The 21,227-nt window shown below is 54.3% G+C and overlaps 1 protein-coding gene across 1 annotated transcript in view; it reads right to left on the bottom strand.

Annotated features, from left to right (window-relative positions):
- MUC12 (mucin 12, cell surface associated) overlaps nucleotides 1–21,227 on the bottom strand; it is a 32,113-nt gene that overhangs the window by 8,408 nt on the left and 2,478 nt on the right. Inside the window, 11 exon segments of the mRNA XM_030795595.1 lie at nucleotides 1,085–1,149; nucleotides 1,481–1,608; nucleotides 3,666–3,767; nucleotides 4,720–9,855; nucleotides 9,858–10,265; nucleotides 10,268–11,446; nucleotides 13,286–18,109; nucleotides 18,112–18,501; nucleotides 18,592–19,635; nucleotides 19,638–20,057; nucleotides 20,394–20,597. Of these exon segments, the coding sequence (XP_030651455.1) occupies nucleotides 1,085–1,149; nucleotides 1,481–1,608; nucleotides 3,666–3,767; nucleotides 4,720–9,855; nucleotides 9,858–10,265; nucleotides 10,268–11,446; nucleotides 13,286–18,109; nucleotides 18,112–18,501; nucleotides 18,592–19,635; nucleotides 19,638–20,057; nucleotides 20,394–20,597 (13,900 nt within the window).

The raw sequence follows: 21,227 nt of genomic DNA, 5'->3' as shown, positions 1-21,227 counted from the left end.
TCTCCTTCCCCCATTCTACCCCTCATGATATTCCTCGACCCAGCACAGGGCACCCCACACCTCCAGCAGCCCAGAAATCTGCCCTCGTTCCTCATTCTTCCCTCCCTCCTCTCCCGCAGCAAATCCCATGGTCTGCTAGTCCTGCCTCCCAAAGACCTTTCATGCTGGACCTGTTTTCTCCTATACTGTCACCTATCTGGTGTAGGCCACCATCATCTCCAGTACAGACTTCTGCTTATGCAATCTCCACCCTACAGCCAGACTGAGCTGTCTACTCTGCAGACCAGACACTAGCCCTCTTGGGCCTACACTGCTGATGCCGAAAGTCTAACAAACTTGGCATGAGCCATCTTTCCAGCCTCCTCCCCCATCACTGCTCCTTTGCTCTTAAGCACCCAGCTGTTCTGAGCGTCTTTAGGTTCCTGGAATCTGCCCTCCTCTCTCTCACCTCTGGGCTTCTTCTCATCGATTCCCTCTGCTGCAACTGCCTCTCCTTCCCTTCCCTCTCTCGGGATCATTCCTCCTCATCCTTCAAGCCTCAGTTTTGCTGTTACATTTTTTTCTTCTTTTTGTAGAGATGGGGTCTCACTATGTTGCCCAGGCTAGTCTCGAATTCCTGGCCTGAAGTGATCCTCCCCCCGTGGCCTCCCAAAACATTGAGATTACATACATGAACCACTGTGCCCAGCCTGTTACCAGTTTTTCCAGGAAGAATTCCTTCTGCCCCACCAAGCTTTGCTTTTGGGACCTCTCCCAGGGCACCCTGTGTGCCCCTCACTGAAACTTTAAGCAGACTGCATAACCACTTTTCCATCTGTGTGTTCTGCCACTCTGAGCTCCAGGAAAACTGGGACTACTGTGTTCCCAGCACCCAGCAGAGGGCTGGCTTTCAACAAATGTGTGTTGAGTGGATGAATGAATGAAGAATGAAAAGTGTCACAGCCCCCGGTGTTACCTAGCGGCTGCAGGCCTCTCTGACCCAACCAGTATTGATATTCTAGCCATTGATGATAGGAGGAGGCAGGAAAGCAGGGACAAGGAGGATTTCCCCACATCTATAAAACCTGCCCCCCAATATACTCACAGCAATCTCCGAATGTTCACCCCTCTATACTGTGGAAGATCGTCGCCCTTCAAAACGACATCCATCTGAAAGAAACAAGGCAGCGAAGGTCACACAGAGCTACAGCGTGAAGACTCTCCTGTTCCCCTTCTTGAGACAGCCCTAGGCACCTTTCTGTGGAGCCCATGTAAGGTCCCATAGGAAGAAACACCAACCCAGGAAGCTCCCTCTGCCATAATGTGAGTCATGTGGGGCTGAAGGCTGGAAGCTCTCAGAGGACCGCCTTTCAAGACAGGGAGACTGGTAGGGAGGGGGCTCATGAGCAGAAGAACTCAGATCACTAAGTTGGGGTGCACCCCTCAATTTCCTCTCACATGGGACATCACCCTGGGGTGTCTGGGTGTGCCTTGGTCTTACCCGGTTCTTGAAGAGGGTACTGAAGTTCTGGTATTCCTGGGAGGATAAGTCATTCATCTTCTCTGTGAAATTCCTGTAAGTCACTTTCACTCTCATACCTAAAGCAGCGCTGAGTTTTTCTGGGGTTTCTGTGGGAAAAGGCCATGGTATGTGTAAGACAGCGACCTCCCAATAATGTCCCCCAGGATTGATACATTCTCTGCCTGTGGGTGTCTTGAAGGTGAAAGAAACTTAAGAGGAAGGTGGGGTCACTGTTCCCTGTCTCCCAAAACCCTGAGGAGCCAGTGGCCAGGAGGGAAAGGGACAGAACTAAGTACAGAAGCCCTCTGATGAGGGCGGCAGATGAGCTAATGGAAAGGGCCCTGGGCCAGGTGCTGTGGCTCACACCTGTAACCCCAGTGCATTGGGGAGATGGGAAGACCTGCCTGGGCAACAAAGCGAGACCCTGTCTCCACAAAAGTAAAAAAATTAACCAGGCGTGGTAGTGCACGCCTGTAGTCCCAGCTACTCGGGAGGCTGAGGCCAGAGGATAACTTGAGCCCAGGAGTTCGAGGCTGTGGTGAGCTATGATCTGCACCTCTGCACTCCAGCCTGGGCCACAGAGCAAGACCCTATCTCAAAAGAAATGGAGGTTCTTAAAACTAAAAATAGAGCTACCGGCCAGGCGTGGTGGCTCACACCTGTAATCCCAGCACTTTGGGAGGCCAAGACGGGTGGATCATGAGGTCAGGAGATCGAGACAATCCTGGCTAACATGGTGAAACCCCATCTCTACTAAAAATACAAAAAAAAAAAAATAGCCGGGCATGGTGGCGGGCACCTGTAGTCCCAGCTACTTGGGAGGCTGAGGCAGGAGAATGGTGTGAACCTGGGAGGCGGAACTTGCAGTGAGCCGAGATCACGCCACTGCACTCCAGCCTGGGCAACAGAGCAAGACTCCATCTCAAAAAAATATATATATATATATACCATACAATCCAGCAATCCCACTGCTGGGTATATACCCAAAAGAAAGGAAATCAGTACATCGAAGAGATCTCTGCACTCCCATGTTTGTTGCTGTTCACAATAGCCAAGACTTGGAAGCAACCCAAGTGTCCATCAACAGATGAATGGATAGAGAAAATGTGGTACATATACACAGTGGAGTACTATTCAGCCATCAAAAAGAATGAGATCCTGTCAATTGCAACAACATGGATGGAACTGGAGGTCATTGTTAAGTGAAATAAGCCAGGCACAGAAAGACAAACATTGTATGTTCTCACTTATTAGTGGAATCTAAAAGTCCAAACAATTGAACTCATGGAGGCAGAGAGTAGAAGGATGGTTACCAGAGGCTGGGAAGGGTAGTAGGGTGGAGGTGAGAGGGAAGTGGGCATGGTTAATGGGTACAAAAAATGTATAGTTAGAAAGGATGGATAAGACCTAGTATTTAACACAACAGCGTGACTGTAGTCAATAATAATTTAATTGTACATTTAAAAACAACTAAAATAGCTGGGCGCGATTGCTCATGCCTGTAATCCCAGCACTTTGGGAGGCTGAGGCAGGCGGATCAGTAGTTCCATACCAGCCTGGCCAATATGGTGAAACTCCATCCCTATTAAAAATACAAAAATTAGCTGGGCATGGTGGCCTATGCCTGTAATCTCAACTACTCAGGAGGCTGAGGCAGGAGAATCGCCTGAACCCAGGAGGTGGAGGTTGCAGTGAGCCAAGATCGTGCCACCACACTCCAGCCTGGGAGACAGAATGAGACTCCCTCTCAAAAAATAAAATAAAATAAAAATAATATAAAATAACTAAAATAGTACAATTGGATTGTTTGTAACATAAAGGTTAAATGCTTGAGGGAATGTGTACCCCATTCTCCATGCTGTGATTATTACACATTGCATTCCTGTAACAAAACATCTCATGTATACTCCATAAATATATACATCTACTATGTACCCCCCAAAATTAAAAATTACAAAAAATCGACCACCCCATTTTTCTACCTTCTACTTTTGTCCTTGAAGGCAAAGGTAGAAGGTTCGTGTTCTCCTTACAGTGTTGCTGGGAAGAGTCACACCTCCTCCACCTGCAAGTGAGGCAGTGGCTGATCCTTCCAACACTGCCATGCTGTTTTCAGGGGTCAAAGGGCCTGCAAAGAGCTGCAGGTCTCAGAAAAGGTCATTACCTACAGGGAAGGATTCCAGAGGGGACAAGCACTGGTAACCAACGTAGCCTTGGGGACAGACGCATTGTTTTCCATTCCAAATTTGTCCTTCCTGGCACAACCCTGTGGAGAGATAGAATCCACAGCAGTCACTGTGGGAGCCCAAAGGGCAAAAACATGCACTCCCATTCCAGGTCCAGTCACTCAGCATCGCACTGGAGAGCAGGACGGTGCCAGATGACCGCACAGCAACGAAGACACCTCTGCTGCCACCCCTGCCCCCGGCAGATAGTAAGAAAGGGAGGAGGAACAGCAGAGAGTAAGGAAACAAAAGATATAAGAGGTCTAACTATGAAAAAAGCACTCTTATGTACCAAAAGGGGACAACTCTACCCATGGGATCGCCTGGAACAGAGAGGAGAAAGAGTTGGAAATGTGAAACAAAACCACAGGAGACCAAAGCAATTGCGGATTCTCATGATGACAGACAGAAGGAGGCTGGGCGTGGTGGCTCATGCCTATAATCCCAGCACTTTGGGAGGCTGAGGTGGGTAGATCACATGAGGTCAGGAGTTTGAGACTAGCCTGGTCAACATGGTAAAAACCCGTCTCTACTAAAAACACAAAAATTAGCTAGGCATGGTGGTGGGCACCTGTAATCCAAGCCACTCGGGAGGACAAGGCAGGAGAATCACTTGAACCCAGGAGGCAGAGGTTGCAGTGAGCCAAGATCGTGCCATTGCACCCCAGCCTGGGCAACAGGGCAAGACTCTGTCTCAAAAAAAAAAAAAAAATCCAGAGAGGAGGGGTTCGTGGAAGGATGAAAAATAAATAAATAAATAAAACCACCCTGGAGTCATAGAGGAAGGAGAGATTGTCATCATAGATGTGTGGGGACCAGTGAACGGCACATGAACACTGGAAGTGGTATCGAACCCAGAAACTGGATAATCAGTAGACCCAAGTAAAGTGGAAGATAGAGGAAAAGAACCAAGAGAGTTTGTAATGGTTGAAGGAGACTCATGGACAGGTCTGGAGAAGAAGCTAAATGTGGATGAAATGGAAGGGGCAGTACCTGGTGCTAAGGTTTCCAGGCTTTCAGTAGACACAATTGTAGAAGTGAAGCTTGGACTGGTGTGGAAGGTGGTAGATTCCTCAGTGAGGCCTGATGTGCTGGAACTGGCAGGAAAGAGTGTTGTGTAAGTAGGGGATGGGCTGATGTAGAAAGTTGTAGATTCTCCAAGGTCTGAGGTTGTGGAGCGGGCAGGTAAGGGTGTTGTTCCAGTTGCATCTGAACTGCTGTGGAAGGCTGTTGATTCCTGACCAATGTCTGTGGTTGTGAGGGTGGCAGGTAACACTGTTAGGGTGACGCCTGGGCTGCCAGGGAAGGGTGTAGATTGTTGACTATGAATGGAGGTTGTGGTGCTGTGAGAAAACACTGTGGTTTCAGTTGAGCCTGGGCTGCTGTAGAAGGTGGTAGATTCCTCATTAAGGCCTGGCACTGTGGTGCTGGCAGGTGACACTGTTGACGGAGCTGAGCCTGGTTGGCTGTGAGGGGTGGTAAATTCTTGAGCAAAGGATGAAGTTGTGATGCTCCCAGGGGACAGCGTTGTGTCAGTTGAGCCTGGCTTACTGTGGAAAGTTGCTGATTCCTGACTGAGGCCTGAGGTGGTGGTGCTGGCAGGAAACACTGTTGTGTGTGTTGACCCTGCTTGGCTATCGAAGCTGGTGGGTTCTTCACTGATGCTGGAGCTTGTCATGCTGGCCGATGAGAGTGTTTGGTCTGGTGTTCTGGAGCTACTGTAAAAGATAGTAGATTTTGCACTGAGGCCTGGCATTGCGGTACTGCTGGGTAACGTTGTTTGTGTTGAGCCTGGAGAGATGTAGAAGGTGGTAGATTCTGCACTGCGGCCTGAGGTAGTAAAAAGGGCAGGTAAGAGTGTGATTGCGTTAGTATCTGGGCTGCTGTGGGATGCTGTTGCTTTCTCACTACGCCCTGAGGTTGTGGAGCTCTCAGGAAAGTGTGTTGTTGCAGTTGAGCCCGGGCTGCTCTGGTAGCCTGTATATTCTTCAACAAGAGCAGGTGTGGTGCTAGGAGGTGAAGGTGTTGTGTGAGTTGTGCTGCTGTAGGAAGTTGTTGATTCTTCACTATGGTCTGAGGTTCTGGGGCTGTCAGGGAACAGTGTTGTCTCAGTTGAGCCTGGGCTGCTGTGGGAAGTTGCTAATTCATCGCTGAGGCCTGGTGTTGTGGTGCTGGCAGGTAACAGCATCGTGTGCACTGAGTCTGCCATGCTGGAGAGAGTTGTAGGCTTCTCACTGAGCCTTAAAGTGGTGGCGCTGGCAGGTAACAGTGTTGTGTGCATTGAACCTGGCTGGCTGTAGAAGGTGGTGAATTCTTCACCGAGGCCTGAATTTGTCACGCTGCCAGGTGAGAGTATTACCTCTGGTGATCTCGGGCTACTGTAGAAGGTGGTAGGTTTCTTACTGAGGCCTGCTGTTGTGGTACTGCCAGATAAGGTTGTTGTTTCCATTGAGCCTGAACCGATGAGCGACATTGTGGATTCTCCAGGAAGAACTGTGGTCGCGGAGCGGGTAGGGAAGCGTGTTGTTCCAGTTGCACCTGGGCTGCTGTGGACTGTTGTTGATTCCTCACTACGGCCCAAGGTTGTGGAGCTGGCAGAAAAGTATGTTGTTGGAGTTAAGCTCGGGCGGCTGTGGTAGGTTGTGGATACTTCAACAGGGGCTGGTGTCGTGCTAGGAGGTGAAGGTGTTGTGTCACTTGAGCTTGGCCAGCTCTGGAAAGTGGTAGATTCTTCCTGAAGGCCAGCGCTTGTGGAGCTGGCAGGGGTCAGTGTTGTGTGTAGTGAGCCAGTGCTGCTGTGGATGGGTGTAGATGCCTCCACGAGGCCTGAGGTTGTGGTGTCGTCAGGTAAGAGTGTGGTTTCAGTGGCGCCTGGGCTGCTGTGCAAGGTTGTAGACTGTTGACCAAGGGATGAGGCCGTGGTACTGCCAGGGGACAGCGTTGCCTCTGTTGAGCCTTGGCTGCTGTGGGAAGTTGTAGGTTCCTGACTGAGGCCTGACGTGGTGGTGCTGTCAGGGAACGCTGTCGTGTGCGTTGAGCCCGGTTGACTATGGGATGTGCCGGATTCTTCACTGACGCCTGAGCTTGTTGTGGTCGCAGGTGAGAGTGTTGCATCTGGTGATCTGGGGCTGGTGTAGACGGTGGTTGATTTCTCACCGAGGCTTGGTGTTGTGGGACTGCCGGGTAAAGTTGTTGTTTCGGTTGAGCTTGGACTGAGGGTTGAGGGTGTAGATTCTCCAACAAGTCCTGAGGTGGTGGAGCGGGCAGGTGAGAGTGTTGTTCCAGTTGAGCCTGAGCTGCTGGGGAAGGTTGTTGATTCCTCACCGAGGTCTGTGGTTGTGAGGGTGGCAGGCAACCCTGTTCGGGTGGAGACTGGGCTGCTGGGGAAGGCTGTAGATTCTTCAGTGAGGCCCGAGGTGGTGGTGTCCTCAGTGAACAGCGTTGTGTGAGTTGCGGCCTGCTGACTGTGGAAGGTTGTAGGTTCTTCACCACGAACTGAGGTTGTGGTGCTGCGAGGGAACACTGTGGTTTCAGTTGAGCCTGGGCTGCTGCTGTAGACGGTGGTAGATTCCTCACTGGGGCCTGGCGTGGTGCTGCTGGCAGGTGACACTGTTGAGTGAGTTGAACCTGGTTGGCTACGGGAGGTGGTGGACTCTTCACTGACGCCTAGGCTTGTCATGCTGGCAGGTGGGAGTGTTGTGGTTGGTGATCTGGGGCTGCTGTAGAAGGTGGTAGACGCCTCACTGAGGCCTGGTGTTGTGGTGCTGCCAGATAACGTTGTTATTTCAGTTGAGCCTGGACTGATGGGTGAGGTTGTAGATTCTCCACGACCTGAGGTTGTGGAGTGGGCAGGTGAGGGTGTTGTTCCACTTGCATCTGGGCTGCCGTGGAATGTTGTTGATTTCTCACTGTGTCCCGAAGTTGTGGAGCTGGCAGGGAAGTGTGTCGTTGGAGTCGAGCCTGGGCTGTGGTGGTAGGTTGTAGATTCCTCAACAGGGGCTGCTGTGGTGCTAGGAGGTGAAGGCGTTGTGTGAGTTGAGGCTGGGTGGGTCTGGAAGGCGGTAGATTCTCCCTGAAGGCCAGGGCTTGTGGAGCTGGCAGGGGACAGTGTTGTGTGTGGTGAGCCAGTGCTGCTGTGGACGCGTGTAGATGCTTCAACGATGCCTGAGCTTGTGGTGCTGTCAAAGAAGAGTGTTGTGTGAGTGGAGCCTGGGCTGCTGTGGAAGGTTGTAGATTCTTGACCAGAGGATAAGGTTGTGGTACTGCCAGGGGACAGTGCAGTGTCAGTTGAACCTGGGCTGCTGTGGGATGTTGTCGATTCCCGACCGGGACCTGAGGTGGTGGTGCTGGCAGGTAACAGTGTTGTATCCGTTGAGCCTGGGCTGCTGCGGGAAGTTGTAGACTCCCGACTGAGGCCTGGCGTGGCGGTGCTGTCAGGGAATGCTGTTGTGTGCGTTGAGCCTTTTCGGCTGTGGGAGGTGGTGGATTCTTCACTGACGCCTGAGCTTGTCGTGCTGGCAGGTGAGAGTGTTGTGTCTGGTGATCTGGGGCTACTGTAGAAAGTGGTAGATTTCTCACTGAGGCCTGGCGTTGTGGTACTGCCGGGTGAGGCTGTTGTTTCCGTGGAGCCTGAACTGATGGGTGAGGTCGTAGATTCTCCAACAAGAACTGAGGTTGTGGAGCGGGCAGATGAGACTGTTGTTCCCGTTGCGTCTGGGCTGCTGTGGTATGCTGTTGATTCCTCACTACGGCCTGAGGTTGTGGAGCTGTCGGGGAAGCGTGTTGTTGCAGTTGAGCCCGGGCTGCTGTGGTAGCTTGTAGACTCTTCAACAGGGCCAGGTGTGGTGCCAGGAGGTGAAGATATTGTGTGTGTTGTGCTGCTGTGGGAAGTTGTTGATTCTTCACTACGGCCTGAAGTTGTGGAGCTTTCAGGGAAGTGCATTGTTTGAGTTGAGCCCGGGCTGCTGTGGTAGGTTGTAGATTCTTCAGTAAGGCCTGAGGTTGAGGTTGTGGAGCGGGCAGATGAAGGTGTTGTTGCAGTTGCAACTGGGCTGCTGTGGACTGTTGTCGATTCCTCACTACGGCCCAAGATTGTGGAGCTGGCAGAAAGCTGTGTTGTTGGAGTTGAGCTCGGGCTGCTATGGTAGGTTGTAGATAGTTCAACAAAGGCTGATGTGGTACTAGGAGGTGCAGGCGCAGTGTCATTTGAGCTTGGCCAGCTCTGGAAAGTGGTAGATTCTCCCTGACGGGTTGTAGAACCGGCAGGGGACAGTGTTGTGTGTGGCGATCCAGTGCTGCTGTGGACGGGCGTAGATGCTTCAAGGAGGCCTGAGGTTGTGGTGTTGTCAGGTAAGAGTGATGTTCCAGTGGAGCCTGGGCTGCTGTGGATGGTAGTAGACTCTGGACCAAGGGATGATGCTGTGGTACTGCCAGGGGACAGTGTTGTGTCTGTGGAGCCTGGGCTGCTGCGGGAAGCTGTAGATTCCTGACTGAGGCCTGGCATGGTGGTACTGCCAGGGAACGCTGTTGTGTGCGTTGAGCCTGTGTGTGGTCGGCTGTGGGAGGTGGTGGATTCTTCACTGACGCCTGAGCTTGTCGTGCTGGCAGGTGAGAGTGTTGTGACTGGTGATCTGGGGCTACTGTAGAAGGTGGTAGATTTCTCACTCAGGCATGCTGTTGTGGTACTGCCGGGTAAAGATGTTGTTTCCATTGAGCCTGAACTGATGGGTGAGGTTGTAGGTTCTCCAACAAGAACTGAGGTCGCGGAGCGGGTAGGGAAGCGTGTTGTTCCAGTTGCACCTGGGCTGCTGTGGACTGTTGTTGATTCCTCACTACGGCCCAAGGTTGTGGAGCTGGCAGAAAACTGTGTTGTTGGAGTTGAGCTCGGGCGGCTGTGGTAGGTTGTGGATACTTCAACAGGGGCTGGTGTGGTGCTAGGAGGTGAAGGTGTTGTGTCACTTGAGCTTGGCCAGCTCTGGAAAGTGGCAGATTCTTCCTGAAGGCCAGCGCTTGTGGAGCTGGCAGGGGTCAGTGTTGTGTGTAGCGAGCCAGTGCTGCTGTGGATGGGTGTAGATGCCTCCACGAGGCCTGAGGTTGTGGTGTCGTCAGGTAAGAGTGTGGTTTCAGTGGCGCTGGGCTGCTGTGCAAGGTTGTAGACTGTGGACCAAGGGATGAGGCCGTGGTACTGCCAGGGGACAGCGTTGCCTCTGTTGAGCCTTGGCTGCTGTGGGAAGTTGTAGGTTCCTGACTGAGGCCTGACGTGGTGGTGCTGTCAGGGAACGCTGGCGTGTGCGTTGAGCCCGGTTGACTATGGGATGTGCCGGATTCTTCACTGACGCCTGAGCTTGTTGTGGTCGCAGGTGAGAGTGTTGCATCTGGTGATCTGGGGCTGGTGTAGACGGTGGTTGATTTCTCACCGAGGCTTGGTGTTGTGGGACTGCCGGGTAAAGTTGTTGTTTCGGTTGAGCTTGGACTGAGGGTTGAGGGTGTAGATTCTCCAACAAGTCCTGAGGTGGTGGAGCGGGCAGGTGAGAGTGTTTTCCAGTTGAGCCTGAGCTGCTGGGGAAGGTTGTTGATTCCTCACCGAGGTCTGTGGTTGTGAGGGTGGCAGGCAACCCTGTTCGGGTGGAGACTGGGCTGCTGGGGAAGGCTGTAGATTCTTCAGTGAGGCCCGAGGTGGTGGTGTCCTCAGTGAACAGCGTTGTGTGAGTTGCGGCCTGCTGACTGTGGAAGGTTGTAGGTTCTTCACCACGAACTGAGGTTGTGGTGCTGCGAGGGAACACTGTGGTTTCAGTTGAGCCTGGGCTGCTGCTGTAGACGGTGGTAGATTCCTCACTGGGGCCTGGCGTGGTGCTGCTGGCAGGTGACACTGTTGAGTGAGTTGAACCTGGTTGGCTACGGGAGGTGGTGGACTCTTCACTGACGCCTAGGCTTGTCATGCTGGCAGGTGGGAGTGTTGTGGTTGGTGATCTGGGGCTGCTGTAGAAGGTGGTAGACGCCTCACTGAGGCCTGGTGTTGTGGTGCTGCCAGATAACGTTGTTATTTCAGTTGAGCCTGGACTGATGGGTGAGGTTGTAGATTCTCCACGACCTGAGGTTGTGGAGTGGGCAGGTGAGGGTGTTGTTCCACTTGCATCTGGGCTGCCGTGGAATGTTGTTGATTTCTCACTGTGTCCCGAAGTTGTGGAGCTGGCAGGGAAGTGTGTCGTTGGAGTCGAGCCTGGGCTGTGGTGGTAGGTTGTAGATTCCTCAACAGGGGCTGCTGTGGTGCTAGGAGGTGAAGGCGTTGTGTGAGTTGAGGCTGGGTGGGTCTGGAAGGCGGTAGATTCTCCCTGAAGGCCAGGGCTTGTGGAGCTGGCAGGGGACAGTGTTGTGTGTGGTGAGCCAGTGCTGCTGTGGACGCGTGTAGATGCTTCAACGATGCCTGAGCTTGTGGTGCTGTCAAAGAAGAGTGTTGTGTGAGTGGAGCCTGGGCTGCTGTGGAAGGTTGTAGATTCTTGACCAGAGGATAAGGTTGTGGTACTGCCAGGGGACAGTGCAGTGTCAGTTGAACCTGGGCTGCTGTGGGATGTTGTCGATTCCCGACCGGGACCTGAGGTGGTGGTGCTGGCAGGTAACAGTGTTGTATCCGTTGAGCCTGGGCTGCTGCGGGAAGTTGTAGACTCCCGACTGAGGCCTGGCGTGGCGGTGCTGTCAGGGAATGCTGTTGTGTGCGTTGAGCCTTTTCGGCTGTGGGAGGTGGTGGATTCTTCACTGACGCCTGAGCTTGTCGTGCTGGCAGGTGAGAGTGTTGTGTCTGGTGATCTGGGGCTACTGTAGAAAGTGGTAGATTTCTCACTGAGGCCTGGCGTTGTGGTACTGCCGGGTGAGGCTGTTGTTTCCGTGGAGCCTGAACTGATGGGTGAGGTCGTAGATTCTCCAACAAGAACTGAGGTTGTGGAGCGGGCAGATGAGACTGTTGTTCCCGTTGCGTCTGGGCTGCTGTGGTATGCTGTTGATTCCTCACTACGGCCTGAGGTTGTGGAGCTGTCGGGGAAGCGTGTTGTTGCAGTTGAGCCCGGGCTGCTGTGGTAGCTTGTAGACTCTTCAACAGGGCCAGGTGTGGTGCCAGGAGGTGAAGATATTGTGTGTGTTGTGCTGCTGTGGGAAGTTGTTGATTCTTCACTACGGCCTGAAGTTGTGGAGCTTTCAGGGAAGTGCATTGTTTGAGTTGAGCCCGGGCTGCTGTGGTAGGTTGTAGATTCTTCAGTAAGGCCTGAGGTTGAGGTTGTGGAGCGGGCAGATGAAGGTGTTGTTGCAGTTGCAACTGGGCTGCTGTGGACTGTTGTCGATTCCTCACTACGGCCCAAGATTGTGGAGCTGGCAGAAAGCTGTGTTGTTGGAGTTGAGCTCGGGCTGCTATGGTAGGTTGTAGATAGTTCAACAAAGGCTGATGTGGTACTAGGAGGTGCAGGCGCAGTGTCATTTGAGCTTGGCCAGCTCTGGAAAGTGGTAGATTCTCCCTGACGGGTTGTAGAACCGGCAGGGGACAGTGTTGTGTGTGGCGATCCAGTGCTGCTGTGGACGGGCGTAGATGCTTCAAGGAGGCCTGAGGTTGTGGTGTTGTCAGGTAAGAGTGATGTTCCAGTGGAGCCTGGGCTGCTGTGGATGGTAGTAGACTCTGGACCAAGGGATGATGCTGTGGTACTGCCAGGGGACAGTGTTGTGTCTGTGGAGCCTGGGCTGCTGCGGGAAGCTGTAGATTCCTGACTGAGGCCTGGCATGGTGGTACTGCCAGGGAACGCTGTTGTGTGCGTTGAGCCTGTGTGTGGTCGGCTGTGGGAGGTGGTGGATTCTTCACTGACGCCTGAGCTTGTCGTGCTGGCAGGTGAGAGTGTTGTGACTGGTGATCTGGGGCTACTGTAGAAGGTGGTAGATTTCTCACTCAGGCCTGCTGTTGTGGTACTGCCGGGTAACGCTGTTGTTTCCATTGAGCCTGAACTGATGGGTGAGGTTGTAGGTTCTCCAACAAGAACTGAGGTCGCGGAGCGGGTAGGGAAGCGTGTTGTTCCAGTTGCACCTGGGCTGCTGTGGACTGTTGTTGATTCCTCACTACGGCCCAAGGTTGTGGAGCTGGCAGAAAACTGTGTTGTTGGAGTTGAGCTCGGGCGGCTGTGGTAGGTTGTGGATACTTCAACAGGGGCTGGTGTGGTGCTAGGAGGTGAAGGTGTTGTGTCACTTGAGCTTGGCCAGCTCTGGAAAGTGGCAGATTCTTCCTGAAGGCCAGCGCTTGTGGAGCTGGCAGGGGTCAGTGTTGTGTGTAGCGAGCCAGTGCTGCTGTGGATGGGTGTAGATGCCTCCACGAGGCCTGAGGTTGTGGTGTCGTCAGGTAAGAGTGTGGTTTCAGTGGCGCCTGGGCTGCTGTGCAAGGTTGTAGACTGTGGACCAAGGGATGAGGCCGTGGTACTGCCAGGGGACAGCGTTGCCTCTGTTGAGCCTTGGCTGCTGTGGGAAGTTGTAGGTTCCTGACTGAGGCCTGACGTGGTGGTGCTGTCAGGGAACGCTGTCGTGTGCGTTGAGCCCGGTTGACTATGGGATGTGCCGGATTCTTCACTGACGCCTGAGCTTGTTGTGGTCGCAGGTGAGAGTGTTGCATCTGGTGATCTGGGGCTGGTGTAGAAGGCGGTTGATTTCTCACCGAGGCTTGGTGTTGTGGGACTGCCGGGTAAAGTTGTTGTTTCGGTTGAGCTTGGACTGAGGGTTGAGGGTGTAGATTCTCCAACAAGGCCTGAGGTGGTGGAGCGGGCAGGTGAGAGTGTTGTTCCAGTTGAGCCTGAGCTGCTGGGGAAGGTTGTTGATTCCTCACCGAGGTCTGTGGTTGTGAGGGTGACAGGCAACCCTGTTCGGGTGGAGACTGGGCTGCTGGGGAAGGCTGTAGATTCTTCAGTGAGGCCCGAGGTGGTGGTGTCCTCAGTGAACAGCGTTGTGTGAGTTGCGGCCTGCTGGCTGTGGAAGGTTGTAGGTTCCTCACCACGAACTGAGGTTGTGGTGCTGCGAGGGAACACTGTGGTTTCAGTTGAGCCTGGGCTGCTGCTGTAGACGGTGGTAGATTCCTCACTGGGGCCTGGCGTGGTGCTGCTGGCAGGTGACACTGTTGAGTGAGTTGAACCTGGTTGGCTACGGGAGGTGGTGGACTCTTCACTGACGCCTAGGCTTGTCATGCTGGCAGGTGGGAGTGTTGTGGTTGGTGATCTGGGGCTGCTGTAGAAGGTGGTAGACGCCTCACTGAGGCCTGGTGTTGTGGTGCTGCCAGATAACGTTGTTATTTCAGTTGAGCCTGGACTGATGGGTGAGGTTGTAGATTCTCCACGACCTGAGGTTGTGGAGTGGGCAGGTGAGGGTGTTGTTCCACTTGCATCTGGGCTGCCGTGGAATGTTGTTGATTTCTCACTGTGTCCCGAAGTTGTGGAGCTGGCAGGGAAGTGTGTCGTTGGAGTCGAGCCTGGGCTGTGGTGGTAGGTTGTAGATTCCTCAACAGGGGCTGCTGTGGTGCTAGGAGGTGAAGGCGTTGTGTGAGTTGAGGCTGGGTGGGTCTGGAAGGCGGTAGATTCTCCCTGAAGGCCAGGGCTTGTGGAGCTGGCAGGGGACAGTGTTGTGTGTGGTGAGCCAGTGCTGCTGTGGACGCGTGTAGATGCTTCAACGATGCCTGAGCTTGTGGTGCTGTCAAAGAAGAGTGTTGTGTGAGTGGAGCCTGGGCTGCTGTGGAAGGTTGTAGATTCTTGACCAGAGGATAAGGTTGTGGTACTGCCAGGGGACAGTGCAGTGTCAGTTGAACCTGGGCTGCTGTGGGATGTTGTCGATTCCCGACCGGGACCTGAGGTGGTGGTGCTGGCAGGTAACAGTGTTGTATCCGTTGAGCCTGGGCTGCTGCGGGAAGTTGTAGACTCCCGACTGAGGCCTGGCGTGGCGGTGCTGTCAGGGAATGCTGTTGTGTGCGTTGAGCCTTTTCGGCTGTGGGAGGTGGTGGATTCTTCACTGACGCCTGAGCTTGTCGTGCTGGCAGGTGAGAGTGTTGTGTCTGGTGATCTGGGGCTACTGTAGAAAGTGGTAGATTTCTCACTGAGGCCTGGCGTTGTGGTACTGCCGGGTGAGGCTGTTGTTTCCGTGGAGCCTGAACTGATGGGTGAGGTCGTAGATTCTCCAACAAGAACTGAGGTTGTGGAGCGGGCAGATGAGACTGTTGTTCCCGTTGCGTCTGGGCTGCTGTGGTATGCTGTTGATTCCTCACTACGGCCTGAGGTTGTGGAGCTGTCGGGGAAGCGTGTTGTTGCAGTTGAGCCCGGGCTGCTGTGGTAGCTTGTAGACTCTTCAACAGGGCCAGGTGTGGTGCCAGGAGGTGAAGATATTGTGTGTGTTGTGCTGCTGTGGGAAGTTGTTGATTCTTCACTACGGCCTGAAGTTGTGGAGCTTTCAGGGAAGTGCATTGTTTGAGTTGAGCCCGGGCTGCTGTGGTAGGTTGTAGATTCTTCAGTAAGGCCTGAGGTTGAGGTTGTGGAGCGGGCAGATGAAGGTGTTGTTGCAGTTGCAACTGGGCTGCTGTGGACTGTTGTCGATTCCTCACTACGGCCCAAGATTGTGGAGCTGGCAGAAAGCTGTGTTGTTGGAGTTGAGCTCGGGCTGCTATGGTAGGTTGTAGATAGTTCAACAAAGGCTGATGTGGTACTAGGAGGTGCAGGCGCAGTGTCATTTGAGCTTGGCCAGCTCTGGAAAGTGGTAGATTCTCCCTGACGGGTTGTAGAACCGGCAGGGGACAGTGTTGTGTGTGGCGATCCAGTGCTGCTGTGGACGGGCGTAGATGCTTCAAGGAGGCCTGAGGTTGTGGTGTTGTCAGGTAAGAGTGATGTTCCAGTGGAGCCTGGGCTGCTGTGGATGGTAGTAGACTCTGGACCAAGGGATGATGCTGTGGTACTGCCAGGGGACAGTGTTGTGTCTGTGGAGCCTGGGCTGCTGCGGGAAGCTGTAGATTCCTGACTGAGGCCTGGCATGGTGGTACTGCCAGGGAACGCTGTTGTGTGCGTTGAGCCTGTGTGTGGTCGGCTGTGGGAGGTGGTGGATTCTTCACTGACGCCTGAGCTTGTCGTGCTGGCAGGTGAGAGTGTTGTGACTGGTGATCTGGGGCTACTGTAGAAGGTGGTAGATTTCTCACTCAGGCCTGCTGTTGTGGTACTGCCGGGTAACGCTGTTGTTTCCATTGAGCCTGAACTGATGGGTGAGGTTGTAGGTTCTCCAACAAGAACTGAGGTCGCGGAGCGGGTAGGGAAGCGTGTTGTTCCAGTTGCACCTGGGCTGCTGTGGACTGTTGTTGATTCCTCACTACGGCCCAAGGTTGTGGAGCTGGCAGAAAACTGTGTTGTTGGAGTTGAGCTCGGGCGGCTGTGGTAGGTTGTGGATACTTCAACAGGGGCTGGTGTGGTGCTAGGAGGTGAAGGTGTTGTGTCACTTGAGCTTGGCCAGCTCTGGAAAGTGGCAGATTCTTCCTGAAGGCCAGCGCTTGTGGAGCTGGCAGGGGTCAGTGTTGTGTGTAGCGAGCCAGTGCTGCTGTGGATGGGTGTAGATGCCTCCACGAGGCCTGAGGTTGTGGTGTCGTCAGGTAAGAGTGTGGTTTCAGTGGCGCCTGGGCTGCTGTGCAAGGTTGTAGACTGTGGACCAAGGGATGAGGCCGTGGTACTGCCAGGGGACAGCGTTGCCTCTGTTGAGCCTTGGCTGCTGTGGGAAGTTGTAGGTTCCTGACTGAGGCCTGACGTGGTGGTGCTGTCAGGGAACGCTGTCGTGTGCGTTGAGCCCGGTTGACTATGGGATGTGCCGGATTCTTCACTGACGCCTGAGCTTGTTGTGGTCGCAGGTGAGAGTGTTGCATCTGGTGATCTGGGGCTGGTGTAGAAGGCGGTTGATTTCTCACCGAGGCTTGGTGTTGTGGGACTGCCGGGTAAAGTTGTTGTTTCGGTTGAGCTTGGACTGAGGGTTGAGGGTGTAGATTCTCCAACAAGGCCTGAGGTGGTGGAGCGGGCAGGTGAGAGTGTTGTTCCAGTTGAGCCTGAGCTGCTGGGGAAGGTTGTTGATTCCTCACCGAGGTCTGTGGTTGTGAGGGTGACAGGCAACCCTGTTCGGGTGGAGACTGGGCTGCTGGGGAAGGCTGTAGATTCTTCAGTGAGGCCCGAGGTGGTGGTGTCCTCAGTGAACAGCGTTGTGTGAGTTGCGGCCTGCTGGCTGTGGAAGGTTGTAGGTTCCTCACCACGAACTGAGGTTGTGGTGCTGCGAGGGAACACTGTGGTTTCAGTTGAGCCTGGGCTGCTGCTGTAGACGGTGGTAGATTCCTCACTGGGGCCTGGCGTGGTGCTGCTGGCAGGTGACACTGTTGAGTGAGTTGAACCTGGTTGGCTACGGGAGGTGGTGGACTCTTCACTGACGCCTAGGCTTGTCATGCTGGCAGGTGGGAGTGTTGTGGTTGGTGATCTGGGGCTGCTGTAGAAGGTGGTAGACGCCTCACTGAGGCCTGGTGTTGTGGTGCTGCCAGATAACGTTGTTATTTCAGTTGAGCCTGGACTGATGGGTGAGGTTGTAGATTCTCCACGACCTGAGGTTGTGGAGTGGGCAGGTGAGGGTGTTGTTCCACTTGCATCTGGGCTGCCGTGGAATGTTGTTGATTTCTCACTGTGTCCCGAAGTTGTGGAGCTGGCAGGGAAGTGTGTCGTTGGAGTCGAGCCTGGGCTGTGGTGGTAGGTTGTAGATTCCTCAACAGGGGCTGCTGTGGTGCTAGGAGGTGAAGGCGTTGTGTGAGTTGAGGCTGGGTGGGTCTGGAAGGCGGTAGATTCTCCCTGAAGGCCAGGGCTTGTGGAGCTGGCAGGGGACAGTGTTGTGTGTGGTGAGCCAGTGCTGCTGTGGACGCGTGTAGATGCTTCAACGATGCCTGAGCTTGTGGTGCTGTCAAAGAAGAGTGTTGTGTGAGTGGAGCCTGGGCTGCTGTGGAAGGTTGTAGATTCTTGACCAGAGGATAAGGTTGTGGTACTGCCAGGGGACAGTGCAGTGTCAGTTGAACCTGGGCTGCTGTGGGATGTTGTCGATTCCCGACCGGGACCTGAGGTGGTGGTGCTGGCAGGTAACAGTGTTGTATCCGTTGAGCCTGGGCTGCTGCGGGAAGTTGTAGACTCCCGACTGAGGCCTGGCGTGGCGGTGCTGTCAGGGAATGCTGTTGTGTGCGTTGAGCCTTTTCGGCTGTGGGAGGTGGTGGATTCTTCACTGACGCCTGAGCTTGTCGTGCTGGCAGGTGAGAGTGTTGTGTCTGGTGATCTGGGGCTACTGTAGAAAGTGGTAGATTTCTCACTGAGGCCTGGCGTTGTGGTACTGCGGGTGAGGCTGTTGTTTCCGTGGAGCCTGAACTGATGGGTGAGGTCGTAGATTCTCCAACAAGAACTGAGGTTGTGGAGCGGGCAGATGAGACTGTTGTTCCCGTTGCGTCTGGGCTGCTGTGGTATGCTGTTGATTCCTCACTACGGCCTGAGGTTGTGGAGCTGTCGGGGAAGCGTGTTGTTGCAGTTGAGCCCGGGCTGCTGTGGTAGCTTGTAGACTCTTCAACAGGGCCAGGTGTGGTGCCAGGAGGTGAAGATATTGTGTGTGTTGTGCTGCTGTGGGAAGTTGTTGATTCTTCACTACGGCCTGAAGTTGTGGAGCTTTCAGGGAAGTGCATTGTTTGAGTTGAGCCCGGGCTGCTGTGGTAGGTTGTAGATTCTTCAGTAAGGCCTGAGGTTGAGGTTGTGGAGCGGGCAGATGAAGGTGTTGTTGCAGTTGCAACTGGGCTGCTGTGGACTGTTGTCGATTCCTCACTACGGCCCAAGATTGTGGAGCTGGCAGAAAGCTGTGTTGTTGGAGTTGAGCTCGGGCTGCTATGGTAGGTTGTAGATAGTTCAACAAAGGCTGATGTGGTACTAGGAGGTGCAGGCGCAGTGTCATTTGAGCTTGGCCAGCTCTGGAAAGTGGTAGATTCTCCCTGACGGGTTGTAGAACCGGCAGGGGACAGTGTTGTGTGTGGCGATCCAGTGCTGCTGTGGACGGGCGTAGATGCTTCAAGGAGGCCTGAGGTTGTGGTGTTGTCAGGTAAGAGTGATGTTCCAGTGGAGCCTGGGCTGCTGTGGATGGTAGTAGACTCTGGACCAAGGGATGATGCTGTGGTACTGCCAGGGGACAGTGTTGTGTCTGTGGAGCCTGGGCTGCTGCGGGAAGCTGTAGATTCCTGACTGAGGCCTGGCATGGTGGTACTGCCAGGGAACGCTGTTGTGTGCGTTGAGCCTGTGTGTGGTCGGCTGTGGGAGGTGGTGGATTCTTCACTGACGCCTGAGCTTGTCGTGCTGGCAGGTGAGAGTGTTGTGACTGGTGATCTGGGGCTACTGTAGAAGGTGGTAGATTTCTCACTCAGGCCTGCTGTTGTGGTACTGCCGGGTAACGCTGTTGTTTCCATTGAGCCTGAACTGATGGGTGAGGTTGTAGGTTCTCCAACAAGAACTGAGGTCGCGGAGCGGGTAGGGAAGCGTGTTGTTCCAGTTGCACCTGGGCTGCTGTGGACTGTTGTTGATTCCTCACTACGGCCCAAGGTTGTGGAGCTGGCAGAAAACTGTGTTGTTGGAGTTGAGCTCGGGCGGCTGTGGTAGGTTGTGGATACTTCAACAGGGGCTGGTGTGGTGCTAGGAGGTGAAGGTGTTGTGTCACTTGAGCTTGGCCAGCTCTGGAAAGTGGCAGATTCTTCCTGAAGGCCAGCGCTTGTGGAGCTGGCAGGGGTCAGTGTTGTGTGTAGCGAGCCAGTGCTGCTGTGGATGGGTGTAGATGCCTCCACGAGGCCTGAGGTTGTGGTGTCGTCAGGTAAGAGTGTGGTTTCAGTGGCGCTGGGCTGCTGTGCAAGGTTGTAGACTGTGGACCAAGGGATGAGGCCGTGGTACTGCCAGGGGACAGCGTTGCCTCTGTTGAGCCTTGGCTGCTGTGGGAAGTTGTAGGTTCCTGACTGAGGCCTGACGTGGTGGTGCTGTCAGGGAACGCTGTCGTGTGCGTTGAGCCCGGTTGACTATGGGATGTGCCGGATTCTTCACTGACGCCTGAGCTTGTTGTGGTCGCAGGTGAGAGTGTTGCATCTGGTGATCTGGGGCTGGTGTAGAAGGCGGTTGATTTCTCACCGAGGCTTGGTGTTGTGGGACTGCCGGGTAAAGTTGTTGTTTCGGTTGAGCTTGGACTGAGGGTTGAGGGTGTAGATTCTCCAACAAGGCCTGAGGTGGTGGAGCGGGCAGGTGAGAGTGTTGTTCCAGTTGAGCCTGAGCTGCTGGGGAAGGTTGTTGATTCCTCACCGAGGTCTGTGGTTGTGAGGGTGACAGGCAACCCTGTTCGGGTGGAGACTGGGCTGCTGGGGAAGGCTGTAGATTCTTCAGTGAGGCCCGAGGTGGTGGTGTCCTCAGTGAACAGCGTTGTGTGAGTTGCGGCCTGCTGGCTGTGGAAGGTTGTAGGTTCCTCACCACGAACTGAGGTTGTGGTGCTGCGAGGGAACACTGTGGTTTCAGTTGAGCCTGGGCTGCTGCTGTAGACGGTGGTAGATTCCTCACTGGGGCCTGGCGTGGTGCTGCTGGCAGGTGACACTGTTGAGTGAGTTGAACCTGGTTGGCTACGGGAGGTGGTGGACTCTTCACTGACGCCTAGGCTTGTCATGCTGGCAGGTGGGAGTGTTGTGGTTGGTGATCTGGGGCTGCTGTAGAAGGTGGTAGACGCCTCACTGAGGCCTGGTGTTGTGGTGCTGCCAGATAACGTTGTTATTTCAGTTGAGCCTGGACTGATGGGTGAGGTTGTAGATTCTCCACGACCTGAGGTTGTGGAGTGGGCAGGTGAGGGTGTTGTTCCACTTGCATCTGGGCTGCCGTGGAATGTTGTTGATTTCTCACTGTGTCCCGAAGTTGTGGAGCTGGCAGGGAAGTGTGTCGTTGGAGTCGAGCCTGGGCTGTGGTGGTAGGTTGTAGATTCCTCAACAGGGGCTGCTGTGGTGCTAGGAGGTGAAGGCGTTGTGTGAGTTGAGGCTGGGTGGGTCTGGAAGGCGGTAGATTCTCCCTGAAGGCCAGGGCTTGTGGAGCTGGCAGGGGACAGTGTTGTGTGTGGTGAGCCAGTGCTGCTGTGGACGCGTGTAGATGCTTCAACGATGCCTGAGCTTGTGGTGCTGTCAAAGAAGAGTGTTGTGTGAGTGGAGCCTGGGCTGCTGTGGAAGGTTGTAGATTCTTGACCAGAGGATAAGGTTGTGGTACTGCCAGGGGACAGTGCAGTGTCAGTTGAACCTGGGCTGCTGTGGGATGTTGTCGATTCCCGACCGGGACCTGAGGTGGTGGTGCTGGCAGGTAACAGTGTTGTATCCGTTGAGCCTGGGCTGCTGCGGGAAGTTGTAGACTCCCGACTGAGGCCTGGCGTGGCGGTGCTGTCAGGGAATGCTGTTGTGTGCGTTGAGC

This window comes from Nomascus leucogenys, chromosome 17 (genome assembly GCF_006542625.1).
Source record: "Nomascus leucogenys isolate Asia chromosome 17, Asia_NLE_v1, whole genome shotgun sequence".
Classification (NCBI taxonomy): domain Eukaryota; kingdom Metazoa; phylum Chordata; class Mammalia; order Primates; family Hylobatidae; genus Nomascus; species Nomascus leucogenys.
Note: the sequence above shows the minus strand (reverse complement) of the source record. Positions and strands in the feature narration are given on the sequence as shown.